Source organism: Heterodontus francisci, chromosome 24, assembly GCF_036365525.1.
Source record: "Heterodontus francisci isolate sHetFra1 chromosome 24, sHetFra1.hap1, whole genome shotgun sequence".
Classification (NCBI taxonomy): domain Eukaryota; kingdom Metazoa; phylum Chordata; class Chondrichthyes; order Heterodontiformes; family Heterodontidae; genus Heterodontus; species Heterodontus francisci.
Window position 1 is genome coordinate 68,524,394 of NC_090394.1, and position 16,341 is coordinate 68,540,734.

A 16,341-nucleotide genomic window follows, 5' to 3' on the forward strand; every position below is an offset into this window, starting at 1 on the left:
CCTGCACCAACTCTTAAGCCACACATTCATCTGTGCTATTCTCCTATTTCTATACTCGCTAGCACGTGGCACTGGGAATAATCCAGAGATTACAACCCGAGAGGTCCTGCTTTTTAGTCTACTGCCTAACTCCCTGAATTCTTGATGCAAGACCTCATCCCTCGTTCTACCTATGTCATTGGTACCAACATGTACCATGACCTCTGCCTTATCACCCTCCCCCTTCAGGATGCCCTGCAGCCATTCAGTGACATCCTGGACCCTGGCACCAGGGAGGCAACACACGATCCTGGAGTCATGTTGACGGCCACAGTAGCGCCTATCTGTTCCCCTGACTATAGAATCCCCTAATACTATTGTTCTTCCTCTCTTTCCCCCTTCCTGTGCAGACAGGCTGCTTGTGGTGCCAGAAGCTTGGCTCTGTCCGCACTCCCCGGAGGAACCAGCCTCATCAGCCTCCAAAATGGAATACCGATTTGCAAGCAGGATCCCAGGGGACTCCTGAACTACCTGCCTGTTTCTCTTAGACTGCCTGATGGTCACCCATTCCCTTCCTTTCTCAAGTCCCTTCAGCTGCGGTGTGACCACCTCTCTAAACATGCTATCCACGATGCTGTCAGACTCGCGGATGCTCCAGTGTTTCCAGCTGCCGATCCAGCTCTGAAACCCAAGCTTCCAGGAGCTGCAGCTGGACACACTTCCTGCACACATGCTGGTCCCGGGGACTGGAAATGTTCCCGGATTCCCACATGCAGCAAGAGGAGCAAACCACGGCTTTAAGCTCTCCTGCCATGACTAAACCCTTTAAATTTAAAACTTTAGAAGACTGTTATAATAATTTTAAAAAATCAACTAAGTCTTGATTAAACAATGACTTACAATTCAATCCAGTTTGAAAAATACCCACCAGGACTTACTCACCAGTCAGCTGTGTTCTTTGGAAACTCTTGGCTCCCCTCACGCTCTTTGAGGACAGGTAGGAAATGAAAGGAGCAACTCATTCCCTCCTCACCGAACTCCCTCAGTCACAAAACTCCCACTTTAGCACTCTAATGTAACCCCAAGTCAGTACTTCACTGTAAGCAGAGACAATTACTTCAAAAGGAAATCGGATGGCCACTTGAAGGAAATAGACTTGCAGTGCTACAGGAACCAAGTGGGGAAGTGGGACTGACTGGATAGCTCCATGGAGAGCCGGCCTGGACTCAATGAGCCGAATGGCTTCCTTCTGTGTCGTAAATGACTATAAGCATTAGACAGATACTGGCAGATATTTTTCCATTTTCATTTTATCACTCTTTTTAAGCATTTTGAATGCCGGTGAAAAGGAAAAACAAGTGTATGTTTGTGGAATGATAGTGCGGGAATGGGAGGAGAATGTAAATTTGTTTATGAAGTTTTTCTTTTTATTCAACGTCGGATGGAATAGTTGCATGATTGGGGTCCGGGGGTGCTGGGTGGGAGGAGGATTCCCATTGTGTGGTAACCAGCTGGTGGTGGCTCTGGAAAGGCCAGGCAAGTTTGTTTAGCAGCTGTCAAGGGAGTATCTCTGGCTCCAAATAAGCAGCCTTGCAAAAAGAGGTGGGAGGATCCACAGTACCAAACAGAACTTAAATTTAAAAATACGCCCCAGCATTCTGAAACAAGTAGCCCCGAAACTGCAAACACCATTTTGAATGCCAAAAGCCAAAGGTCATAACCTTTCTTGAAAATGCCAACTTGTGCCATTAAGACAGAGTTTGGCACCCTTTCAGATAGATAGCACCTAAATGACATTCTGGAAACAGTTGTGCCAAGTTTTTCCTTTATCTACATGCAATTTACGCTGCTGTACCCACTTCTCATCCAGCCACCTGAAAAGCCATACAGAAAATTAAGGAGCAGTGTTATTCAAGCACCGAACAGAGGCAAAGGCATTACGCCAATTTTCCTGTGTATTGGTCAGGAAAATCCGCCCTGTGTTGCCTTAATGTGGAGCACTTGTAGTGAGAAAGCACTCCCTTTATTAACTTCTTTTCCAGCCTATTGAACAGGGAATTGTTCTGAGGATGGTACCCTAGATGTCGACAAAATCTCCTCCTACAAGCATTAGGGAATGTTTTGGGGTTCAATTATTTCAATTTTAAAACATCATTTTAATACAATACTTCATACAACATTTACTATTAAATCAAAATACTGATTATGAGGCATCTCTGAGATGTTTAATCCTCCATGAGTGTGAGATGAGTTCCATTCTTAATGTTTTGGTTCCAACAAAACAAAATGAGTTAATGAACACCAATTGCATGAAGACCAATGATTGCCAGTGCAGGGGTTGAACATTTTTGCTGTCTTTGTGGATGTCAAACTGATTTTGTATATTTGTGTTTTAAAAACATTTCTTTAGGTTGGTTCATTCTTCATGATTAACCTGTGCCTGGTTGTCATAGCAACTCAGTTTTCAGAAACAAAGCAACGCGAGAACCAGTTAATGCAGGAGCAGCGAGCCCGCTTTCTTTCAAATGATAGCACAATCGCCAGTTTCTCTGAGCCAGGAAGCCTCTATGAAGAGCTCCTTAAATACATTTGCCACCTCTTTAGGAAAGTGAAGCGGCGAACTTTGCGCCTTTACAACACTTGGCAAAATAAACAGCGCAAGAAGGTCACCCCAAACAGCTCAAATGGTCAGGCGAGGAAACAGCGGAGTAAGGGACGTGTAAGGTCAATTCATCATTTAATTCACCACCATCATCATCATCATCACCATCATTATCATATCAGCAATGGTAATTCAAGGGCACAGCAGGGCAGTCCAGAACTTTGTGATATGGAGATGAAATCATTACGAGCTGGCAGTAAGCTCATGCTTCCTTCATCTGCACTAAATCACCAGAGTCCTCCTTCAGGTGCTGAGTCTGTTCACAGTATTTACCATGCCGACTGCCACTTTGAAAGCCCACAAATGACATGCAAGTCTTCCACTGCAGCTAATGTTAAACTAATGGCTGGCCTTACACATCACGGGGGCATGAACTACCCAACAATAGTTCCATCTGTGACTAGTAGAAGCAGCTGCACACCAAAACTAAAAGGCAAGAGAAGCAGTAATACACCCATCACCATGGGCAAAGGGAACCCTAACATGAGCTTGGCAGATTCCTATGGCAAACTGCACCATTTTGTGGGAGAACATGGTAAGAATTGTCACTGTTTTTTGCAGCGATTGTTCAGTAGTCACTTCAATATTAATTCTAAATGGTTAAAAGCTTTGTGAAGAAGTAACTCAATTTTACAAATGTAATGATGTTTAAAAGCCATTACGCAGGATAAATGAGAAGATTAAGAAGAATGCACACTTGCGACTGATTACCTGGCAGTAAACTCTTTGAGGAGTTCTGATGTGATGAATTGCTAGACCAAACCTCAAGTTGCTCACAGCAATTATAAACAAGATTACAGTTTTGAAAATACTTAATTATTTGTGTTATTGCTCATATCCATTAATTTGTTACAGTATATAACATTCTGATTTTATTGAATTTGGGTCTGTCCATCTTTTGTTGGTATAGGTTTAGTCACAGATATGCGTGATCAGTGTGCTTCACATAGTTAATATGTGATAACGTCTACAGTGAAGGATTAATAATCAGAGCACTGATGATCATAATTTTATTAAGTGATGATCAACAGTTTGCAACAATATGGCCACAACACATAAATGGTTTCAAACTATTTTCAGGGTGCACTTCGCTGAAGTTCACATAGCCTTGTCTGCTCTACTGCTGCTCTGCAAGTTCTACAAGCTATGAATACTGGTACCACTAACACGAACAACCATTTTCAGCTTGATCATCTGTATAAGTTAACCAACAGAACAAAAACATCTATCCACAACACACAAAACATCCAGAACTAGTGCTCATGTACAAAATCTTTTTTTAATGCAAATTCATTGCATTTATCAATTTAAAATATCTCACAACCTGTTTTCCCTGGGAAAGCAAAAACAAATCAATATGGCACAGCTCACATCTTCCATTTTTGGGCATTATTTATTCATTTGTTGTGAAGCTGTGATTTAATTTGTCAGCAATCTAGACAGAGAGCTGCTGTATCTCCCAGAGCCTTCAAAAACCGGACACTGGTAACGTGGAAGCTCAGGTCAGGTTTAGAGTTGAATTGAATTAAAATTGAATAAATTGATCCTGAAATAAATCATTTGTCAAACATCTGACCAAAAATGAAACAGGGGACCAATGTCAGACTGGAAATGCATTGCCATTGACCAAGGGGAAACATTTCTGGATCAGGGCTGAAGATCATTACATAGAATTGCATAGAAATTACAATATGAAAGTAACCAGTCTGTGTTGGTGGTCATCCTCCACATGAACAACAGTCCTAATCCCATGTACCTGCTCTGTCCACATGTTATCCCTTTATTCATCTTTCCTTCAACAACCAATTCTTAAAAGTTAATGTGTTCTGTTTCAATCACTAATTTGTTACTGCATTCCACAATCTCTCACCCCTCTGTGTAAAAAACAAAGTCTCTCTTGCTCTCTGTCCTAAGTATCTTGCATTTGATCTTATAGCAACATCCCCGTGTTCTAGATTCTTCAGTCATTGGAAACGGTCTGTTTCCAGCTACTCTCTCCATGCCTTCATATATTTACACGCCCCTATCAAATCACTCCTTAACCTCCAAAGGCCAGTGGTTGTATACAATGCTTGACATACTACCTTCCAGAAAATGTAGGAGTTACCATCTTTAGAGACCTGATAAACCCCATTAGAAGAGCTAAATCATGTGGGCCCCCATGAGAAGTGTTCAGAGGTGGTGAGGCCCATAGAATTGCAACGGGAGGTGGCGGGCCCATTGCCTCCCTGTCGCAATGCAATTTTGTCGAGGGCGGCATAAGGTGATGATGGCCTTCCCAACCAGAGGCCACTTGAGGCCCTTAAGAGGCCTATTAACTGCCACTTAAGGTTCTCTTCCTGCTGTTGCTGGGATTCAACCAGTGGCAGGGAGGGGCCTCCACAACACTAGGAGGTCACCTAGTAAAACAAGGCAACCTCCCTGCAGGCTTGGGGGTGAAGATGGAGGTGGGTCCTCCTCCGTGGGCAATTTGTGGGCTACCAGTATCTTCTCTCCAGTATCTTATGGATGTGGCTACCTGATTTCCAGAGGCCATTCCCCTAATAACTATCTCTGCCAAGGAAGTGGTGGAGGGGCTAACCCAATGGGTTGCCAGCCGAGATCCAGTCGGATCAGGACAAGAATTTTATATCCGGTATTTTTCAAAAGCTCATAGGTAATCTGGGCATAACCCAGCTAAAGTCCTCAGCCTACCACAAGGGGCTTTAGAACGGGACCACCAGACTCTAAAGACAATGATGAGGGCATACTGCTATGAGTACCCCAATGACTGGGACAAAGGGCTGGGATTTCTTCCGTTTGCAACAGGGACTCACCCAATGAGTTCACTGGCTTTAGTCCCTTTGAATTAGTTTATGGACATGAGGTGAGAAGTCCTCTTAAACTAATCAAGGAGAGGTTTGGGACACAGGGACGAATCTTCCATGTTAGACTACATCTCCATGTTCTGCGAGTGGCTCATGGGAGCCTGTGCGGTGGCTCAGGAACACCTAATAACCTCCCAGACTGCAATGAAAAGGCAGGCAGATAAACATGCCAAGGCCAGAACATTTCAGCACAGAGACCATGTGTTACTGCTACTACCAATACAGGGTGAACCACTGAAGCCCCGTTCAGTGGCCCGCAGAGAGTAGTAAAGAGAATTAGCCAGGTGAATTACTTACTTGACACCCCAGACCGTAGGAAAAAGCAAAGGCTGTGCCATGTTAGTAGGTTAAAGCAGTATCACAGCCGGGAAGGGGACCAACAAGCACAGGTCTGTCAGGCAGTCGGGGAAGAGGAGGGCAAAAGGGACAAAAAGGGACAGTGAGGATTAGTTAGAGGAAGGCCTGGAGGATTCCCAAATTGAACCCCCTCCCATCCGGTTTGATAACACTGAAATGTTAGGGAAATTAGACACCATACTCACCTATTTAAATGCAGAACAGAAAGGAGACCTAACAAGGCTGCTCACAGCATGTAAAGAGATCTGCAGGGACAAACCAGGGTGCACAACCCTAACCTCACACGATGTGGATGCAGGAGAGACCCCTCCCATAAAGCAAAATCCCTATCGCCTAGACCCCGGGAAATTGACCCAGGTTCAGGAGGAAATTCAGTATATACTGGAGCACAAGCTGATTGAGCTCAGTCAGAGCAGCTGGTGTTCCACAATTGTGCTCATGCCCAAGCCCAACAGGGGCTCAACAAGGCTCTACATTGATTACAGAAAGGTTAATGCAGTGACCAGAGCTGACTCCAACCCAATTCCCGACCTGGAAGACTGTATCGTTAGAGTAGACTTGTTAAAAGGACACTGACAGGTTCCCTGAACCACCCGAGCTAAAGAGATCCCGACTTTTGTCACCCCAGACAGCTTATACCAGTGCCGGGTGATGCCATTTGGATTAAGAAATGCCCCACCTTCCGAAGGCTGATGAACCAGGTAGTGGCTGGCCTACCCAACTGTGTACTGTACCTGGATGATCTGTTAGTGTACAGTGACACCTGGGGAAACCGCCTAGACAGTTGGAAGCCCTCTTCCGAAGGTTACAGTCACCTGGCCTAGTGGTAAATCTCGCAACGAGCGAGTTCACTAAAGCTCAGGCAATCTACTAGGGCATATTGTGGGTCAAGGGTGGGTGCTGCCCAGAGCAGCGAAGGTACAGGCGCTGATGGACTTTCCCATCCCCACAACCAAACGGGAAATAATGGGACTTTTGGGGATGTGTGGGTTCTGCCACAAGTTCATTCCAAACTTCAATAATATAGCTGTCCCACTGACAGAGGTGTTACAGAAAAGAGCAAAGGTAGTGTGGTCAGGGATGAGCCAAACAGCTTTTGAGAGGCTGAAAGCCATCTTAACCAATGAACCACTAAGGTCCGCTCCAAACTTTAACAAACCATTTAAAGTGGGAGTTGATGCTAGTGACCTAGGGGTAGGTGCCGTCCTGTTCTAAGATGATGAGTCAGGCATTGAGAGACCAGGTGGGCATTTCTCCAAAACAATTAAACAGACAACAAAAGAGATACTGTACTGTGGAGAAGGAAACTCTGGGACTGTTACTGGCTCTCAAGCACTTTGAAGTATATGTCCGAAATGGATATAGAGAAACCGTAGCTTATACCAGCCACAATTCATTTGACATTTGTGGAGAAATTTAAAACCCAGAATGCAAGGCTATTGCGATGGAGACTGCTCTTGCAACCTTACCACCGAAAGATTACCCATGTTGCAGGAAAAAACAATGTGATAACTGATGCTTTATCCAGAGTACAACTCAGCACTGAATCAACCCGGATGAAAACTTAGCCAGATCATAGCACTATCAGCTATGCTCCTGTTGTTGCATTTCATTTCACATGGTTTGGAGGTGTCACAAAAACATGCTATGTCAAATGATGATTTTTAATTCACCGACTGGAAACCTGAAATGAACTTTTTTTAAAAAACAGATGCCGGCAGCGAAAGATGGCCACCCCAATTTGGATCACTGTACTTTCCACATTCCAATGCATTGAGATGGAGACAGCATGTTTGCACAGACCCATCAAGAACAAAGACCTGGGGAATCTGAGTGAACTACCTATCCTGCTCCCATTAGCAAAGTGTCAAGGCCATTACCTGAATATTCAACTGGTAGAGACGAACCACTCAAACCTAATCACTTGAACAATGGGACCCTAGCTGTGAGAAAGGAATTCCTAAAGATGGACTGATTAAATTGCAAGAAGGAATACACACTAGTAACCACCATGCTTGATCACTGGGTGATGGTCCTGTGACAGGCCCACCCTCTGTGTGTTTAAGCTGGTATTTTCTCTAGCAGAGAGTCGAGCAGCTAGATACTTAAGAGGGGAGATCTGAGTGGGGTCCCTCCTTCCTTTCTCTCTCTCCAATCCACCTTGCAAGCTTTGAACCCTGCCTCCTCACATGAACCACTCAGGAACACCTCTGCTGCAGACAGAGACTCCTTGAAATAAATCAGCCGCACTACTGTCTCCAGGAGAACCGTCCACATCTTCAAATTGGAAACCTCAGGACCATCAAAGGAAAGCCACACTAACACCGAATTCAGCCTGAAATCAGCCAAGTCATCAGCCTCCACAGACTGTATACCCTTTTATTTCTCTGGACCCGAATATGATCAATCTATCCTTCCCCATTCTGAAACCTATTTGTTTGTGTGTGTGTGTGTGTGAAAGTCGGAGTGTGTTTTATTATTTTACTCAGATCGGTTTAAGTACAATAAAGCTAATCTCTTTCTTTGTTAAACTCAGGAAATTCTGTCTGATTGATTCTTTTTATGATCATGTTGCGTAAACAGTTAAACACTCACTGAATTGGCAATTATATCCACTTCAAAAAGAAATAAACCTGTTGTGGTCAAGCAAGGAGAGGGAAAAGAGCAGAGCCCTTCGTCCCCTCCTCACCTGATCGTAACACTGCCTCACTTACCTAAGGTCTGGGTCTCCAGCACTGGTCCTGGGTCCAGGGCCTCTACAGTACCAGCAGTGGCCACCGTTCCCAGTGGCGCTGCTGAGCTGCTGGCCCTGTGATTGGCTGGCTGCTTTTGGAGGCGGGATCTCCGTCTTTAAAGGGACGGGAATCCCAGCACCTAATTAGCCCGATGCCGTAGATTCGCTCTGGGGGAGCTTCAGCTGACTGAGGCGGGAGACCCCCCTGCCTTTTCGGCCCAGTGCCGGGAGCCCTGCCGTGGGCACAAATTTCAGTCCTTAAATGTGCAGAAACGTGAGAAGCACACATAGCCTTGCCTTCACCTGGAAACCAGCAAACAACTTTTTCATTTGCAGCCAGGTTCAAGGAACCTGCCTGGTTACATTTACTCAATCTGCCTTCATGTAGCTTGCGGTTGGCATTTTACTGAAAGATAGCCTTCAGCCTGAAATAGGACTAACCTCCGTTGATGCAACTCCTGCCGCAAGATCGATTTTCATTGTTAAGTGGAGCAGTGTTGCCCACTTGCCTGCGCTGTACCATTACAACACAATTCTCCACATTTTTAGTGCCAGCACAACTTCAACCTTAAGGGCTAACTGCTACTTTAACAGCTTTTCCAAATACCATTAACTGTGCAACAAGCCAATCTATCTGGGCAAGATTTCCCTGTACCTGTAACCTAACCAAATTCAGAGGGACTCATGTTGAAATATTCGTCCAGGCATTCCCTCTGTGCTAGAAATGCTTGTGAGCCAGCACAATGGGTCAGCTCAACTCCATTTTTCCCATCGTTGAAATATCGGAACTGTAATATTTTCTTTAAGACTCACCATACCTTTGGTATCTTTTTTGGCAAAGAACCTCAAACAAACATGCCAAGATCTCACAGCTATTAATTTTTAAATTCAGAAGTGAAGTTAATTGGAGTCCCACTGTTTATCCCTAGGAACTGCACTCAAATCTGAGATGACATTTTCAGAATAATCTCTCACACAATAGTCTTACCAGCAAATACAATCAGCAAGCTTTTTTTAACAAAGCATCAGGGAGTTTTTGCTTTAGAATTTACTTTTTCCCAATATTAGAATTTTCTAATCTTTCTCTCGCATCTGTATGCAGTACATAGTAACGGTTTTAGCCATGTCTCTGACTTCTGACTCAGTATCTTTTGTGCATTAAATAAGTTACCATCTTGTTTCAGGTTGTTGCTAAACACATGAGAAGTCATTTATTCCATGTTCTTAGCATCAAAAAGAACATACTGCACTGACCTTTGGGGTCTATTTTTAAATCAAGCCTAGTATAACATAATTCCAGTGTTTTAATAGACTTGAAAACATATGAACAAGATTCAGTTCTGACCAAGATTTGCAAGTATAGATCTCAAGACATAGAAAATGAAATGGAAAAGTAAATAAATGTTGAAAAAGGAAATAGAAACAAAGTGAAAAGATGAGGTAAAAGACAAAACTATATTGGAAAAAAGGCTTAATTTTAAGTAACATGTGTGGAACAGAACACAAGGAAATAAGAGATTTGACCATTTGCTAAGAACCAGTATCCGAGAAATAATTTTAACCTAGCACCCCAAAGTAAACCGATTTGCAATAGTCAGCTACCCTATTGCCCAAATTTGTAATCATAATTTATCTATGAAGCCAATTAGTGTCCATTGACCATCCCATTGGAAGCAATTTAAGATGAATGCACAAATTGCTACATTGATCTTAAATAGATTGATTGTGGCCTAGTGGATGAAATTAAAGCTCTATTCAAGTGATACTGTCTTCCTGCCAAACATCGGTTAGGCCTTCACTGCGACTTCAGATTATTGACTTTTTTTTCTACCATCCTTGCTTCTGGATTACCATCACAAGGTATGAACTTTCTAAAATTAGACAATTTGGGGGAAAGAATTCCTCTGTACACTATCTATGAAATCTTAAATCTGTTCCTTATGAATGGGTTTACAATCTTGTTATACACATGCAGAGTAAATCTTCCTCTTTTATAGTGTTTACTTTTTGAAACGTTCCTTGGAATGACCCAAGACATAAACGCTGTTTTCCATTGAGGAGAAATTTTTTGTGAGACACTGATCATGCATACAGAGAGAGAGAGAGATAGTAGTCTGCATATGTTAAATTGTAGTGTGCATGCATTGAGGGACATTTGATCCATCTGCAGATGTGTGCTGAAATTTACCATCAAGAGCTCGGAAAGCAAGAACCAAAAATGGTCCAAATTTTACCAAATTCAGCTGTGCAGCCAATAAAACAGTAAAGGTCCATGGTCACAATTTATTATGTGGCTCAATGATTGGAAGGGCTAATGACAGCTTTTGTAAACTATAACAATGAGATATGATACCAACTGGCATCCTTTTGCCTAATGTGAGGTGGTCTTTAAAAGAGGAAGAGGTTCTTTTGGTTTTCCATTGGTACTTTTGATTGTTAAAAGTTCCCCAATGCAATGTGTAGATATAATGATGCCAGAAAATGGTATATTGATGCTCATCACCATGGTTATTTTGTCTTTCCACTCAAAAGGATTTCCTCAATGTTTCATCTATCTTCACTTGTCTTTAACTGAACCCAAAGATGAATATTTTTGAATATAAAATGATAGTCTTCATATTTTAATTCAGGAGATGTAATAATGAATCAAATATGGAGAAAATTGTTAAGTAGTTTTGAATGATTGCAATTCAGATTGATTTTATTGCAGCGTTTGATGAACTTTGGGTTTCTATTTACTGTTTGCATTGCCATGCAAATGGAATCAGAGTGATAATAATATTTGCTCAGTTAGTAACGTGAATTGGGTATGTGGTGGCTCCTTAGCGATAACTGGCTGGAAATAGCAACATAATTCACAAGAGATGTTCCATATGTACTCATTAAATAAACGAATATCTCATGCCACTAAACTGGCAGTCTTAGTGAATAGCAGGTATATATTTGCAATGTTAAGTTACAAAAATAATAAAGAATATTATTATTAAGGTTTTCGGTAAGAGGTAGCAACAAATTATATAAATTTCACTGCATTTTGATAATTTTGTTTGGATATCGTTATTGAAGGAATCTTTCGAGCTGCAAGCAAGTTGTCAGGACTCAACATGCCATGTTCTGCACCCAATACTCAGGCTGGAATCTTGACTTGTGAACTTCAGAGTTGCCCCTATTGTGCCCGCATTTTGGAAAACCCAGAGCTAGAGCTCAGCAATTCAGAAAGTGGTGACTCTGATGCTGATGGCGTGTACGAATTTACACAAGACGTCACGCAAGGTGACCAAAGAGATCGGATACACAAGAGCAAAAAGAAACCAAAGGGAAAGAATAGATGTATCCTGCTCTGGACATTATTCTCTGAAAAAATGAAAAGAATTGTGGAAAGTAAATATTTCAACCGTGGGATTATGATAGCCATTCTGATCAACACCTTGAGCATGGGTATTGAGTACCATGAGCAGGTAAAATAATTAACGTTTCTGTCTGTCTGGTGACTGGATTTGCTTGCAAAAGAAATGGTTTGCACTTAATGTTTTCTGACTTGGTTATGCCTTTGTGTTATTTTGCTTGACAAGCCTTGAAAGCTAATTAGACAGATATAGTCTGCTTATTATGAGAAAACATAAATTACATTTAAAGGTTAATTGACTTGCTGAGGTTGTTGTTCTTAACCAAAATGGAGTACCAAGATAGGAAAGCAAGTAAAATTGTCTTTTAGTGTCATGCAAACATTGTTAAAACATCATGATGTGGCATTTGCTGTGGGCTGCTAGAGCTAAGGCTTAAAATTGACTGTATTTTTGAATGTCACTGAGAGTCTGTGTCTACCAGAGGCCTGATGATTTGCAACAAGAGAAGAATTGGAATTTGGTGAGGCCAGTCAGTTATCATAAACTTCTGATGGCCAACTTAAGAGAATGGAGAAAGGCTTGGGAGTAGACCACCTGGCTACCCTGTCAGACAATGTATGAGATAATGAATATGAGTAAATGTTATGGGATTTGAGGAGGCTTGTGGAGAAAAAAAATGTTTGGTCAATAATTCTCAAATTCTACCGTAATTAAGATTTGACAGCAGAATACAAATATACAGCATCAATAGCTTTAGAATGATTTCCTAGTTTATAATACTTTGCAGTCCATAACTCATTTGGGTTTTTAAATGTCAATCAACCTCCGTTACCAATTTAAGATTGGTAAAGCAGTCCTGATAAGAACTTCATTTTATGGCGTTTTAAGCTGCTATTTTGACGCTAATGGAACATGCCCAGGGGTCAAGCAAAAGGTTTATGATAAGATATTGTTATAATGAGTTTGTACTGTAGTTTAAGTCAGGGGGTTTCAAAGGAGGCACAAATGCCGAGGGGACAAGAAGGTTTCAAGAGGTTCACCAAAAATAATTAGAGTGTGTATAGAATGCAGGTCTTGTGCAATCCAGACACGCCTCTCTCGCTCTCTCTTTAATGATTTTTTAAAACACATGCTTGAGTGCCATGACCATTCGATTCAGTAACTGAGCTTCAGTGCTCATGCAGGGGCAAGAAGGCTCGCAACTGCAACTCGTCACTACACCCCTCAACCAAGCCGTGATCTGGTGTCTATTCCTCTCACCCGAGCCTCATTCTGGTGCCCATGCCCCTCACCCAAACGTTGGTCTGGTACCCATCACCAGCAACAAGTTTCGCATTAAATAATGTGAAACAATAATAATAAATATACATGTTAAATTGTATAACAAATTTTTACACAAAAAAACTTGTTTTGTGTTATGGGGAAAGTCGGGAGAATTTTTGTAACAAGGGAGGAGGTCCTTAGAAGCAAAAAAGTTGAGAACTCCTGCTTAAGTAACATGTATAGAGCAGAACACAAGTTAAAGATTAGGCCTCTAACTTAAATGCACAACAAACCAAATTCTGCCTGCTTTCTGCTGCCTTACTTTCTTGATCAAGGAAACCAATTTATATTAATACATTCAGTAATGAGAATTGCCTGTACCTTTACACTCAAATTTATTAATAGTACATTAGCATTTGTTAGCAACAATTTTATCTGAGATCGCCCTTTGTCTTCAACACATGAATAGGTTCTTTTAATGTTCAAGTACATTTACAGCAGTGCATAGACCAATAAAGGATAATAGATTAATTGTACTGTAAAGAGATAATTTTATGGTAATTATGTTTTATGGTAATTATATTTTATGGTTTGACAGTTTATTTTAATAAAGTATTGTACAGTTTTTTCAAAATAAGGCAGATTCATTATCTTTCAGATCCTGTGATTAATCTGTTTCCTCTTTGATATACTTGTCTTGCTTCACTTGATTTCCTCTTCTGTTCCTCTTCCTTTGATGTAATGTTTAGTGTAGTCTAACTTCAGTTATCGTTTTTTCGGAGTGTGAACAAAAATAATTTTTTTGATACGTGGACTTGAGAGTTAGAATGAACATAATTTTGAGTTCCGCTTCAATAGCATTTTAAAATTCTGACCTACATGATATCCAAGCCTCAAAATTTGAATTGCCGCTAATGATTTGTAAATTTGACGAGATGTTTTGAAGAAAGAGAAAAATGAGAGTTTTGGAAGAATGTAAATTTATTTCACACTTTTTATACCCCATGTGTCTGGCATAATATGCTCTGCTTTGACTTATATGATTGCAAAATACACAGGCCTAGTGATAGAGGTACTTCAAATGATCCATTTAAAAAGGAAGAAGCCCTGGGAATCTGTCCTCACCAATAGAAATAAATTCATAGCTTATTAGTAGATCTGCATTCGGTAGGTTTATAGTGAGTTTACAGGTTTCCAGTTCAGTTAGACAATTAGATGGGAGCTTTACTCTTGATTGAGTAAACAAGTCACGTAAAATCATATAATAGATTAATTGGAATTAGCGTAACCAAAGTAATGTCTTTTGGATTTTTCAGGTTTTTTTTGTGTGACTTCAATGCAGGGGTCGCAGCCTGTCTGTACATGGACACCAGTGCCCATGGTAATCAATTTTGGGGTCCATGACGGGTAATTTCAGGGATGAGAAATTACCCATTAGCTTCTTCAGACTGGCTTTTTAAAAAATCGCAAGTATCAGTTTCATAGCTGACAGGTGCTGAAGCAGAGACAGCGCATCTGAACTTTGGACAGATTTGTGGGCCAGAATCTTATAGCACCCAAACGAGCGGGATGGTGGGCGGGGGGTGGTGTGGGGGTGGGGGGGGGGGTAGGGGTGCATAATATTGAGTGGGAGGAGGGGTGGGGGTTGCCGTTCCTGACCCTCTCCCACCCCTGCTGCAATTTTACATGGGGCGGCAGCAGCGAGAAACAGCCTGCCCGCCCCAGGCCAATCAAGGCCCTAGAGTGGTCAATTAACTGGCACTTAAGGGCCTCCTCCCACGGCGGCCATAAGGCAAAAGCCTCAAGAACCACGTCTGGTAAAACCAGGTGACCTTCTTGCGGGGTGTCCCACCTGCTCGGGCATCCTGTGCCCCATGGAGGGTTGCCTCCGAAGCACAACACTCCTCCTTGCCCCCCTAACCGACTCCGCCCTTGCCCCACCGGGGCCTGGCCGATTGACCCCAGCGTGGCCCTAAAAACGTACCTGTCTTCTGGGTCGTCCTTCACCTTGCTTGCAATGGCTGGGTGTAGTCCTAGCAGTGGTCACCACTCTCAGTGGCGCTGCTGGGACTAAGAGCTACCGGCCGGCTGATTGGCTGGCAGCTCCATTAGGCGGGACATCCTGCATCAAAGAGGTGGGAGTCCCGCCCCAGACTAATTAAGGGCCTGGGGAGCAAAAGATCACAGCCTGGCTCCCCTGTCTCCCAGGCAGAGGGGGGCTCGCCACCGAATTTTTGGCCGGTGGGTGGGGCCTCCTGCCCAACAAAAAATTCCAGCCGTGGTTTTCCGACAGGTTCCGATTTTTTTTCTAAAGTCCGCTGGAAAACCACAAAGCTGTCCGAAGTTCAAAAGTGCTGTTCCCGCTCTCAGCAGCGGTCAGAGAGAAAGCGGGAAAAGTAGAGAGAGAATGAATGGGGGGAGGAGTGTGCGGTTGGTACAGAGAGAGAGAGTGCATGGGTCAGAGAGAGAGAGTGGGGGGGTTTGGGGAGAGAGTTTGGGGGGGTCAGAGGGAGAGAGTGGGTGGGTACAGAGAGAGTGGGAGGGTACAGAGAGAGTGGGGGGGGGTACAGAGAGAGAGAGTGGGGGGTACAGAGAGAGAGAGTGGGGGGTACAGAGAGAGAGAGTGGGGGGGGGGTACAGAGAGAGTGAGGGGATAGAGAGAGAGTTGGGGAGAGAGAGTGGGGGCAAAGAGAGTTGGAGGAGAGAGAGAGAGAGTGGGGGGAGAGAGAGAGTGAGGCAGATGGAGAAAGAGAGAGAATGGGGGGAGAGAACTGGGGGACAGAGAGTATGAGTGAGCAGGGGGACAACACAGATGGGGGGGGGGAATGACATGGGTAGGGTGGAAGCAACACAGAGAGGGGGGAAATAGAGAGGCAGGGGGAGGGAGAGACACAGAGAGACAGACAAACATAGAGAGCAAGGAGGGAGAGAGAGCAATCAAGATCACTCCAGACATATGGATATCTATCCGGAATACTCTGCATCACTACACAAGTGTGCGGGCAGACACTGACTACTTATGCAAGCAAAAAAATGCCAGGTATCTCACTAAATCATTGTCCAACATAGTGACAAGATAGTAAGTCAATAAATTAATCTTCTCATTTAAAGCTTCTTCACAAAAATGCACAT

General features: G+C 42.9%; 1 protein-coding gene across 7 annotated transcripts in view; it reads left to right on the forward strand.

Annotated features, from left to right (window-relative positions):
• Nucleotides 1–16,341, forward strand: part of cacna1ha (calcium channel, voltage-dependent, T type, alpha 1H subunit a) — a 538,349-nt gene that overhangs the window by 348,297 nt on the left and 173,711 nt on the right. For all 7 annotated transcript variants that reach the window (XM_068056489.1, XM_068056490.1, XM_068056488.1 and 4 more), the window contains 2 exons: nt 2,390–3,176; nt 11,666–12,057. In XM_068056489.1, the coding sequence (XP_067912590.1) occupies nt 2,390–3,176; nt 11,666–12,057 (1,179 nt within the window). The remainder of the gene's footprint in view (nt 1–2,389; nt 3,177–11,665; nt 12,058–16,341) is intronic.